The sequence below is a fragment of the Ictalurus furcatus genome, chromosome 19, assembly GCF_023375685.1.
Source record: "Ictalurus furcatus strain D&B chromosome 19, Billie_1.0, whole genome shotgun sequence".
In the NCBI taxonomy this organism is placed as follows: Eukaryota; Metazoa; Chordata; class Actinopteri; order Siluriformes; family Ictaluridae; genus Ictalurus; species Ictalurus furcatus.
Genome location: NC_071273.1, coordinates 5626488 through 5639113, shown reverse-complemented (window position 1 = coordinate 5639113; position 12626 = coordinate 5626488). Strand labels below are relative to the sequence as shown.

General features: G+C 37.1%; 1 protein-coding gene across 1 annotated transcript in view; it reads left to right on the top strand.

The window, feature by feature from the left end:
* The window catches only part of ptprr (protein tyrosine phosphatase receptor type R), a 51400-nt gene that overhangs the window by 25443 nt on the left and 13331 nt on the right, over positions 1-12626 (top strand). Inside the window, exons 5-6 of the mRNA XM_053649982.1 lie at positions 2398-2508; positions 8712-9070. Of these exons, the coding sequence (XP_053505957.1) occupies positions 2398-2508; positions 8712-9070 (470 nt within the window). The remainder of the gene's footprint in view (positions 1-2397; positions 2509-8711; positions 9071-12626) is intronic.

Genomic DNA, 12626 nt, shown 5'->3' with positions numbered 1-12626 from the left:
AAATGAAGCAATTAGTAATCCTTCAGATAAAAGGAGAGTCTGTTCAAGCACCCTTCTGCAAAAGGCTGTGTTGCTTTGATGGCATCATTTAGCGATTAACATTACAAAACCAGAAGTGAATGCTTGCTCAGTCTGGTAAACAGATTATAATTAGTTTATTTATTTTATTTTTTGCTAGAGACAATCATTTGATTTACCACAGGAGTGTCATACTCCTTTTTAGTTTAGACACACTCAAATATCACTTTGTTTTAATTTACAATGAGATACATTGTGTAAATCAGCAGAGGTTATATAAACCAACTCAAAGTGAAATGCTGGACATTTCTAGTAAAAAGAACAAATCATGAATGAAACATATTACACTGGTTATCACTGTTTTCCAATTTACAGTGTCCCCCAAATACACCTGACATTTTCCTTTAGAATTCGCTGGTGTAATTCAGAATTCATTGTAACATCAATGATGGCAAGTTGCCCTGGACCAGATGCAGCAAAACAGATCCAAACCCTGAGACTACCACCACCACCATGTTTCACAAATGGGATAATGTTCTTATGATATCCTTTCTCCAAAAATAACGCTTCTCATTTAAACCAAAAAGTTGGATTTTTTCTCTCATCCGTACACAAAACATTTTTCCAACAGCCTTCTGGCTTGTTCACGTCAGTGTTAGCAAACTGCAGAATGGCAGCAATGTTCTTTTTGGAGAGCAGTGGCTTTCGCCTTGCAACCCTGCCATGCACACCTTTGTTGTTCAGTGTTCTCCTGATGGTGGACTCATGAACATTAACATTAGCCAATGTGAGAGAGGCCTTTAGTTGCTTAGAAGTTACCCTGGCTCCTTTGTGACCTTGTGGACTATTACACATCTTGCTCTTGGAGTGATCTTTGTTGGTCTCCACTCCTGGGTAGGGCAACAATGGTCTTAAATTTCCTCCATTTGTACACAATCTATCTAACTGTATAATGGTGGAGTCCAAACTCTTTAGAGATGGTTTCGTAGCCTTTTCCAGCATGATGAGCGTCAACGACTCTTTTTCTGAGGTTCTCAGAAATCTCCTTTCTTCATACCATGATACACTTCCTCAAACAAGTGTTGTGAAGATCAGACTTTAATAGATCCCTGTTTAAATAAAACAGGGTGATCACTCACATCTGATTCTCATGCCATTGATTGAAAACACCTGACTCTAATTTCACCTTCAAATTAACTGCTAATCCTAGAGGTTCACATACTTTTGCCGACGTGCAGGACTGATCAACACTTACAGGAAAAATTTAGTTGCAGTTATTGCTGCAAAGGGGGTCACACCAGATACTGAAAGCAAAGGTGCATTTACTTTTACCTCTCACAGATATGTAATATTGGATCATTTTCCTCAATAAATAAATGACCAAGTATAATATTTTTGTATCCTTTGTTGAATTGGGTTCTCTTTATCTACTTGTAGTACTTGTGTGAAAATCTGATGATGTTTTAGTTCATATTTAGGCAGATGTATAGAAAATTCTAAACTTTCTAAACTTTCAAGCACCACTGTAACAGGATATAATGGATCCATTTGACTGAATTCAAGATATTTTCACTTGATAAGATTTTCCACTTAATAAGTCATTTCTTGCAGTGCGTACTTCAGAAAACCTCAGTAAACATTCAGCTAAGACTAGCATCATTAGTCCAACACATTCTAGTATAAAATGAACAAGCGTGACGCTTTAAGAATCATCAAAAGTTTCTGTTTTCTAGTTGCTGGTGTGTGTTTCGAGTAGACTGACAACAGCCGTCATTTGTCGGGATTGTTAGCTGCACAGCAGTGACGGCGTGGCCTGATGAGGGGGCGAGAACATGATAGGACGCATGCTCCTCTCCTGCTCTGTTCCGGGGTTCAGAGGAAACTTCAGAGGGCTGTGTGTAGAGTGTGTGTGTGTGTGTGTGTGTGTGTGTTTGCAGGTTAGTGTGTGTTTGTTTTAGGGGCAGGTTAAATTATGTGTGTGAGAGAGAGAGTGAGTGTGTGTGTGTGTGTGTGTGTGTGGGTGGTGTGTGGGCAGGCCTAGGGGCGGAGTGAGCTTCCGCTCTCACTCCATATGTCAGAAGAAATTTGTCTCTTGAGTGCTGCACATGTTACTCCTTGAATCACCTGCAAAGGCAGACAACAAAAACACGCGAGTGTGTGAGTACAAGTCTGGGCTGAGGCGAGCCACCTGTGTCTGGACTGGTTGGTGAAGTTTCAGACTTGCTCGCGCTCGCCGTTGGAGGTGAGCTGAGCAAAGATGATTGCTTGAAGGATTTGTTATTTAGCCAGCATGTGTGTGTGTGTGTGTGTGTGTGTGTGTGTGTGTGTGTTTATGTGTGTTTAAAGGTGTTATCATTAATATTTTCCTCTTTTCTTTAGAAGAATGTGCTTCAAGGCCAGCATGAGAGGGACAATGTTTGGAGCAATGAAGGCTTCTATGTGGTGGTCATCTTCCTCACAATCTTCATCATCATTGTCACCTGTTTAATGGTAGGTTTGTCTCATTTTCTTTTACACACACACACACACACACACACATTCTCACTTTCTCACAGTCTTAACTACGGATTCACCGTAATGAGGATTGAGGATTGTGTAAAATTAGGCCACCTTCTAGAAGCTAGTGTGTGTGTGTGTGTGTGTGTGTGTGTGTGTGTGTGTGTGTGTGTAGCATGGCCTTAAGTAAGACGTTGCCTAAGACGCTGAATATCCACCCACGCTTTGCACCTCTACCACTTCCTGCTTCACATGAATAATACATGCCTGTCTCAGAAGGCGCTCGATGTTTTGGAGGGGTTTTGAGCTCAAATCTAAAAACGCATCTCAGATTAATGTCCCGAGGGGAACGCGCTGATATTTACGCACGTTTGCGCGTACATGCTTTTTCTCAAAATGCACACATCAGTGATACACCTGAGTACCAAAAGGAGTAGAGAGCAAACAGGAAAAGCTTCAGAAGGAGAAAGAGGAGGCGCAGAGAGAGTGTGAGACTGAAAGAATTGCGCGAGATAACAGAAAGTGAAAAAAGGAAATGTGTGGTTGTACTTGAGAGAGAGAGAGAGAGAAGGAGAGGAAGTTAGTGGTTGTGTCCCTTCAGCCTCTGTGGTGACGTGACTGAAGCTCTTCTTTCGGCTTCATTTGCGATCGACGTGACATCTCCCGTTCTCACGCTGTGACTTTCCCACTCTCCCGCGCCTTCATGCCGTCTTAATGAACTTGTAGGACGGCTTAAGAGTCAAGCAGCTCACCTGCTCAACTGATTGGCTGAGATCAGTAAGCCAATCAAAAGTAAGCTGGAAGCTTAACACAGACCAGGTGGGTTTTTTTTTTCCTTCTGCATTTTGACGGTAGAGAATACTTCTGGTCACTGCTGTTCACTCAGGTAAGGACTAATTAATGGTTGAGTTTCCCACACACACACACACACACACACACACACACACACACACATACACACACTGAACAGCTTGTTTACTTGAAGACAAATCGATGTCTGAACAGAAATCCATTCCGGCTAGGCTATAACCCTGATAAGATTTTCATGTCTCACGTCTCTGATAGGCCTACATATTGTTTAGGAATGTTATGGTCTTCAACAAGTGCAGACGATTTCATCTCACTTACTGTGCGGAGCCTTTCTAGCCAATAAAGAAGTGGACTGTGATGAGAAATCGTTATCTGTTATCATGATTAAACACATACATTGCAAATAAATAAATAAATAAATAAATAAATCTCTTAGCGAGCGAAGATGCCTCGAATTAAGGAAGCGTTATGAAATATTTCTCATTATGAGATTATTATATAATAAATATAACACCAGTAATCACTTTTCTAGCATTAGATTCTCTTTGAAATTCATTTTTAAAAAATCTAGAAACAGGTTTAATAAGCTTATATCTGTTAAAGTGAAATATTAGTTGAATCTGCCTACATTCAAGATATCTGACTGGTTAAGATATCATTTTGTAAAACACACTTCTCTTACATTCTTGCAACAGGTGTTGCCTCATCGTTGCGTCTCAATGGAAAGCTAGAAGTGTTAAAGGACATTTACTTGAACACATGTAGAAGAACTCGACTGAAAGCGGATTAAACTCGTCAACTGGTGTTTAAAAGTGATAGTGCAAAAGTGACGAGTACAACAGTCGTTCAGCCCATAATGTAGTGGTTAATGTTTATGATGACTTCTGGGAGGCGCGGTGGCTTAGTGGTTAGCATGTTTGCTCCGCACTTTCCGGTTTGGGGGTTAAAATCCCGCCTCCTGTGTGAGCATGCTCTCCCTGTTCTTCAGGGTTTTCCTCCCCTAGTCAAAAGACACACGTTGTAAGCTGATTGGCATCTCTAAATTTCCATAGTGTATTATGAGTGTGTGTGCGATTGTGTCCTGCGATGGGTTGGAACCCCATCCAAGGTGTCCCCTGCCTTGTGCCGCGAGTTTCCTGGGATAGGCTCCAGGATAATTGGTATGGTAAATGGATGAATGGATGGATGGATTTGTAACTTATAGCTGAAATGACGTAACACACAGGCGGTCTACACAAATTCATCTCAGTCTTATCAAATAGAAGAAAACAGTGAATATGACAATTTATATTCTACTAAAAAGAACAGGATTAGCAGGATTAAAGTTAGAGTATGGCACTGGTTGCATTCAGGTTTCAGACAGACACGACAGGTTTCATAAGACACAGAAATACATGACACAATTCAACAACAGCACAATCCAACACCAAGACTGCTGCTCATGATATCAGAATCTCAGTATTAAAGATATCCTAATCATATACATGAACAATAAAACCCCAAAACAAAATAAATACTAAAATCTACTCTGACCTGCTTGTTATTTCCTTCTGCAAAAAGCCAGATCGGTTGCTGACTGATAACACAACAACAACAACCACTAAACCTAATAAAGGAAATCATCACAGTCAAATCCACAGTGCTGAATTAACACCTACAGTATTTCTTCATGTCCGGTTGGACACAAATGAACTCTGACAGAATTAATCAGTACGCTGGGGATTTTGCTGTGACCGCACGTCGACACCAGTACTCCAACTGATAATGATGCTTCAGAAAGTCTACCTTTACAGTATCTATGTCAGTGTCATGTTGTATGAGCATTTCTACTCCGTGGTTATGATTCACGTTCATTTGAAAATCTTTTTTTTTTAATGTTTATATTGTTATTTTAACCTTTTAATTCAGGATTTTATTTTAAATACAATGTCCCGTTGTAATATGCACCATATCAAGTTAGCTAGTCAAAAATTTGTCTAATCTAATAAATTATATAAGTTTACATACCAAGCCTGGATTTAAGACTGAGAATGATGCAATTTAATGGGGGTAAATGGCTGACTTTATTATTTAAAATACAACACATATGCAAATTGAATTTAACAAACATCATGGCACATCACTCAATATTGAGAAAGATCTTTTTTTTTTTTTTTTTTTAATTGAACGTTCTGTATACATCTTTCATTGCCACAAGATGGTGACAGTTATACCACTTTGGACTAAACGTCTCATGGATCAGCACTTCCATCCATCCATCCATTTTCTGTAACACTTACCCTACACTGGGGAGCCTGGAGCCTATCCTAGGGAACTCGGGGCACAAGGTGGGGGGACACGCTTAGTGGGGTGCCAACCCATCACAAGGCACAATCGCACATACATTCACACATTACACACAATTTAGAGATGCCAGTCAGCCTACAACACATGTCTTTGGACTGAGGGAGGAAACCAGAGTACCTGGAGGAAACCCCCAAAGCACAGGGAGTTTCTGCAAGTAAAAATTTTCAGTTTTGTAAAACCAAAATGCAGCTTCATAACATACTACTACCCTTCGTTCATTATCAATCAGTCACACGTTACAATAACATTACATGAATAATCATGCACTAATACCTGAATTAATACTTACTTAAATATGAACTAATGATGAGTTAAGGCATGTACTATTCATGAACTAATGAAGAGCTAACCTTAACTACGCCGTGAGTCTAATGAGTTCATGCGTGAGTCACGAAGTACATGTTCGTACGTTTGTTAGTTAATGTATTAATTAACACGTAGGGGTAAATCAAACATGTTCTATAAGAAAGACTGTGAATCAAATGTGCATCATTACACATTGTTTGTATAATTTGCCCTGCAGCCGTGTACACAAACATCATTGGATGGTGTTGAGATGAATTTATTGCTGTTTATTATTAGTGCATCTTTCTACGTACAGTGACGAGGATCAGAGGATCAGAGGATAGCGCCATCCAATGGTGCTTGTGTATGCAGCTGCATATGGCAAATGATGTAAACAATTTGAAATGATGCACGTTTAATTCATATTCTTTACGTGTTAATTAATACATTATCTAACAAACATGTACTAACGTGCTTAAGGAAGTCGTGATTCACGCATGAAGGTATAAGACTCGTGATTAGTACATTATTAACACACATACAGTATGAGTGTTCAAGAAGTTATTCAAATAACTTTCAGGTTCTCTTCACAATTAATCAAAAGGACATACAGACATTTTACATGTATCACAAAACTGTGTGATATTTTAATATTCTGTATATTGTTTTCATTTATTTGGAATGATTAGCTATTTTAACACTATTTATTGTAACCTACTGATAGATTAAAAATCTTTTTTTTTTTAAATAGGTACAGTGCTGTTCTCTGTGACAGGCAGAGACTCATATCACATATCTTTTAGAAAACAGTGTTGTTGTTTTTTTATTTCCTTTAAACCTTGCGTTTGTTCCACTTGTTCCTGCTCATACGTCTTCCACTTGACACTGTTCCATAAAGTGTTATATGACATGAGAACGCTTCTCATACAACAGCTGTTAGAGCTGCCAAGGCATACTCTATAAACAGTGACGTCTGGTGATGGCTGAAAATGTCTACTATCCATCAGTAACTCACGCTTACTGTTATGAAGTCATGATATGACACATACACACAGGAACACACTCACTGAAACACAAATAAGCAGTGCTTCCTCATTTTCTTAAGTCGTAGAGTTTTCATCACATCGATTCTTCGGGTGTGTACTTCCGGTTCTGTCATTTGTCCTGAAAGTGTTTGCTGTGAGAACATAATCCACCTCATTTATGTTCATTGATAGTTGGATGGATGGATGGATCTATAGATAGATAGATAGATAGACATAGATAGATAGATAGATTGATTGATTCCTGAACACCGTCCTGAACACTTTAGCCCCAACCATAAGTGTGCCTCCCTGACCATATAATCATTGCCTTAAGAAGTTCTTGATCAACTAAAACAGGTGTGTTAGATTTTGGTTGGAGATGAAACCTATAGGAAGGTAGAGCTCAAGGAAGACGGTTGGTAACCACTACTCTAGACAAAGTTATACATTAGCAAATAACACGCAGTACAAACAACGTCAGTGATGATGATGATGATGATGATGATGATGACGTGCACAAAATACAACATGGTACGGTGCAAAACTACAGCCAGGTGCAAAATAACCTGCCACTGTATTTCAACTTAAATAAATTAGCCCCAAAGGACATCTAGAAGGTTTCACCAAGTGTAATCACTTTATATGACTGCATGTAAGCTGAATGTACAGTCTGCACTCGAAAGAAATTAGCCTCCGCGTCTAATTCTATACTATTCTGTGTATGTTTTAGTTACACAAAACGTTAAAATAATCAACTTCAAACAGCAAATAAGATGATGTCAATGACAAAAATTTAACCTTATGTTTATTTGCTTTTATTAAGCAAGAGGTAAAGCTTAGCCATGCTAGCATATTTATACCAGCCAGCCTTGACTATGTAAACAATAACATACTCCAGACCTTATACTTTATACTCAGTAACATACTCCAGGCCTTATACTTTATACTTTATATTATACTTAAATAATCCACTCTGGGGCGGTGTGATATAGCATGATGCAACACGTATATAACCACACAGTCTGGAGTGTGTTATTCCACTTGTACCACAGCGATTTGTCATCAGTTACAATCTTTCATTTATTAATGAGTGACACAACACATGTTGCAGTTTATAGTTAGACTCAATGTTGCAGAACATCTGAGACAAGTTGGTTCCTTTTCTCACTTATGTTATATCTGCAATAAGCAGTACTTTCCTTGCTCTTTCCTTCTCTCTCTCTCTCTCTCTCGCTCTCTCTCTCTCTGAAAAAAATGCAGCCTGCCATTTTACCATCATTACGTATCATGTTACCAAGAAACCAGAAAGTGTAAACTCTGTCCTCTGACCTGAAGACTTTCACATGCTGGGAAACTTTGCAAAGTGCTGACACTGTAGACTCATTCTACAAATGTTTTTTTTTTTTTTTTTTAAATGTCTCCTAATTTATTTATTTTTTAATTAAAAAAAAAACAAAACAAAAAAAAACATTTTAATTTGTTAAAGAACAAGACATTATTTTCCAAATACATTTACATTATGTGGAGCATCTGGAAGTCCCTGTGTATGAGCTGTTACTATAGTAACTGTAACGTATTAGAATGAACGCATTAATATGAACCTATCATACTGTCCAAACTGTGTGGTTATACAAAAATAACACACTTCCTGACCAATCAGATTCGAGAATGCAGCCATGTTGAATTCAGATGCTTGTCTAAGTTCAAGTTGTGTGTCTCTGTTTGCCTCAGGTGCTTTACCGACTCAAGGAGAAGGTTGAATATTCAGAGGGGCAGCTGAAGGGGTTGGGTGCGCCAGTGTCTGTGCATGCCACCCAGCCACCCCTGACCCTCACCAGCAGCATGGTGCAGGCAAGCCCAACCCCCAAACCAGCCTGCACCACTGCCACCAGCACAACAACCTCCAACAGCAACAACACCACCACCACCCAGATCAACCACAGCACAACCCACACACACACCACTGCGCCCACCTCTGAGTTTCAGTGCCCGCCGTGCACCCCATGCCCCCCTGTGGCTGAGTTCAAACCCTGTCTGTCCTCCAGCCCTTCGCCCTTCAAGATGAAGCCTGCTGCCGGTCTGCAAGAGAGGTGAGGGGCCAGTCTGCTTTTTAATTATATGTAGACAATCATTAATCAGTTTCAAAGGGGGCTCCAAAATGAATCAAAATCTATTTTCAGTCCAGCGATCAGAATACCTTTAATGAAATATTCCCACTGGCTCCTTCAATACACCGTTGAAATGCTTTGATTTGTTTAGTTGTATGTTTGGTTTTATTTATTGGTTTACATTTTTTATAATGGAATCGTTACAAGCGTATGCATCTACAGTCATGATGGTTTATATGGATATGGATATTAATTAGATACTTGTCATAATGTCAGGTAACAGAATGTATGATAGTGGAGCTCAAAAAAAAAAAAAAAAAACTTGTGCTGTGGAAGCATTTATCATGTAAATTGAGAAGATATTATGAGTGAATCCAAATAAATAAGACAAGAGGAATGTATAAAACTACATTCAGTAAAAACATTTAGCACAATACAATGTAATGTAGATGAATACACGGTCTGCCTTAACTATTCAAAATATGAGAATAACTCAGACAGTGTGTAGAAATTATTATGATTGTAAACCAATAGAAATAACTGGTATTTAGTGAAGTATTTACTTTAAGCATTTACTTTAGAAATTTGGCTAAATGACTTCAACTGAGAACGCCAGTCACAGAGTAACATCAACATTACCCATTACAATTGGTAAAAGAGGCTTTAACTTTCACATAACAAAAAATGTCATGTCATATGACCAGGAAGTGCTGTTTGAACTTCCTTTTCTGCAGTCACATGGCATGGTGAAGTTCATCATATGAGGGCTCTCAAAATGTTATTAATTTTTCAATATTTAGGCAAAACGTCTTAAAGTAAAAATCTGAAGTAAGTTAATATGAATTTATGTCATTTAAACAAGTTTATATATTTTGAGTATTCTGTTAAGTGGTAAAATGTAATTTTTGCCACATGGCAACAACATGCGATAATGGACCAGTGGTATGTGCATTCATAAATTGAAACAGGCATACATAGCAAAAAACACCTCTAATAGTATATTTATTTATTTATTTCACATTCAAAGTAAGAAAAACTTACAGACCTAACTAACCCTAACCCTAACCCTACTTTTCCTGACATTTTGCAATTGAATTAAAAAGATACTTCACCCACAACATGCTTGGATCTAAATTTTTGTATGTATTTTGATTGAGTAAATCCATAGGTTTTTCAACTGTATTTCCTTTCTAGAAGATAGAACTTTTACAAGCTTACTAGGTGGCACAAAAACCCAAAACAAAACAAAACAAACAAACAAAAAAAAACCCTGCAACATAAAGTCTGGATAATGCAGTAATTGGAATCTCATACAGATTGTGTTATTTTTGTCTATGATACTTTCCACCATTGCAGAACTACTCCCCCTAAAAATGTTGTCAGATAGATAGATTTTTAAAATATATATTTAGTACTTACTTTAGAACTAATTCATAAAAAAACTTTTCTATGTAAATGTAAATAAAGGGTTAAAGTGTAGAAAACAAAATAATCCCTAACAAATAAACCCTAATAAACCCTAACAAAACATTTATTTATTTATTTATTTATTTATTTATTTATTTATTTTAACAAGCTAGCTAGCAAAATTACCATACCAATAGCTCGTGTTAAAAATAGCTGGTCTGTAACGGCAGCCATTTTAAATTCTGATTATTAGCTGCAATGCACACTTTCTGGCTATGCAGTTTGGCCTGAAATGTTACTAGCCATATCTCTGACTTCATAATGCCTGTCATATCATTAAGGTCTACGTAAATTACTCTGATTACTAATGTTAATAATACTTCCCGAATAAAAATATAGTTTTATGTTGTTTACAGATGCAAAAATCACACTAATTAAGAGCACATCATTTCCCTCTGACTTGAATGGAATAAGTGGAAGCCATGTTACAGTATATAACAATATCAGCTTCCACACTGCCATCCTCCATCTTCCATAAGTGTTTGTTATTTCAGGGAGGCAACAGTGCGGCCTGTATAGTCTTAAATAATGACAGGGGTCAGACGTGACCATGAGAGTACGTGTGGACTGCAGAGTAGATCATAATAAATGTGCTTGTGGAAAAGCTTCATGAGCTGTGAAGCCCTTGAAAAATATCTTTGTTCTTTGTATGGGATTTTTTTGCTTGCACTAATATCTGTGGATTACAATCAATTGCACAATTTAGTTGGCTGCTTTGTTTTTTTTTAGTCCGATATAAATTCACCAGAATGGTTAAAGTATCAACATGATTGAAAACAAACAAAAAATAATAATTTGAGAAATTTACCCAAACTAAAAAAAGCGGAAGAACAGACATTTATAATAAAATATAGGACTTTAAGTGATGCGTAAGATTGACGATGGTAAAAGTTAGACAACATTTAAATACTTGTTGTGTTAAATATGTAAGTTATGATCATATTCATAACTAATGCTACGTAGTTTAATAATGAATGAATCAGAAGTGAAATATCACATGAATCCCGTTACTATTTACCAGTGTTGGGTAAGTTACTTAAAAAAAGGAATTCACTACTAATTACTAATTACATCATCAATGTTGTATTTAAATTACTGACCAATTGCTGTGTCTGAAAAGTAATTACTTTACTCATTACTAATTACTTCTTAAAATCAGCATCAACCTTGACTACATGGACAATAGAAATGAAACACTTCCTTTAAACATGGAATAGTTTAGTCTGTAAAGCATTGCTTTATTAAACCATTTTTTTTAATACAAACATGTAAAGAAATGATATAAACTGGCTTAATTGTAAGAGATACTACTTTGGGCCCCCCCCCCCAAGACCTAACTTACTGTGAATTTTATGATGTTTTGTAATGTTCTTGTCTACATGTGTCCAAAAAAAAAAAAAAAAAAAGTAATGGGAATATTTCCATTTTACAAAACTAATTTCTTTCAATTTAAAGGGGACAAGTTAAATTAGAAAACAAATTTTATTTTTGGATGATATATTTAGATTTTAAATTCAATACTGTTTTATACAGAATTGTTGAAAGTCTTTACAGATTGTAACGCAAGTACATCACACAGTAAGTAACTGTAATTCACTTACTTAACAATGGAGAGTAATCCCTTACCTTACTTTTTTTTTTTTTTCCCAGGAGAAAAGTAATTTAATTACAGTGACGTGTTACAGCCAACACTGCCAGTTACATTAGCTACTGGAATCAATACTAGTCTAACCTGGCATTAGCAAAGAAAAAAACCTAACTTAGTTAAATATAGGCAGTTAACGTGAGCAAGTTAGTGATACTTACAGTAATATGTTCAACATGCTTTTTTTAAAAAAAATTATATGGCATTCATGGCTTCAAGTGAGGGAAAGCAAACACATCATTTTATACAAGTGTTTGTTTACTCCAGCATACTGAAGCATTTTACAGACGTAGAGCCAGGAGCACTCATGCTCAAGTTCAATACTACAGTCTGGTGGATTATCAGCTTCAAACACACACTGATAGTTATAGAGTTAACTACATTGTGTAGTATTCACTCTCATTAATACTCAAGTAACAACTTAAG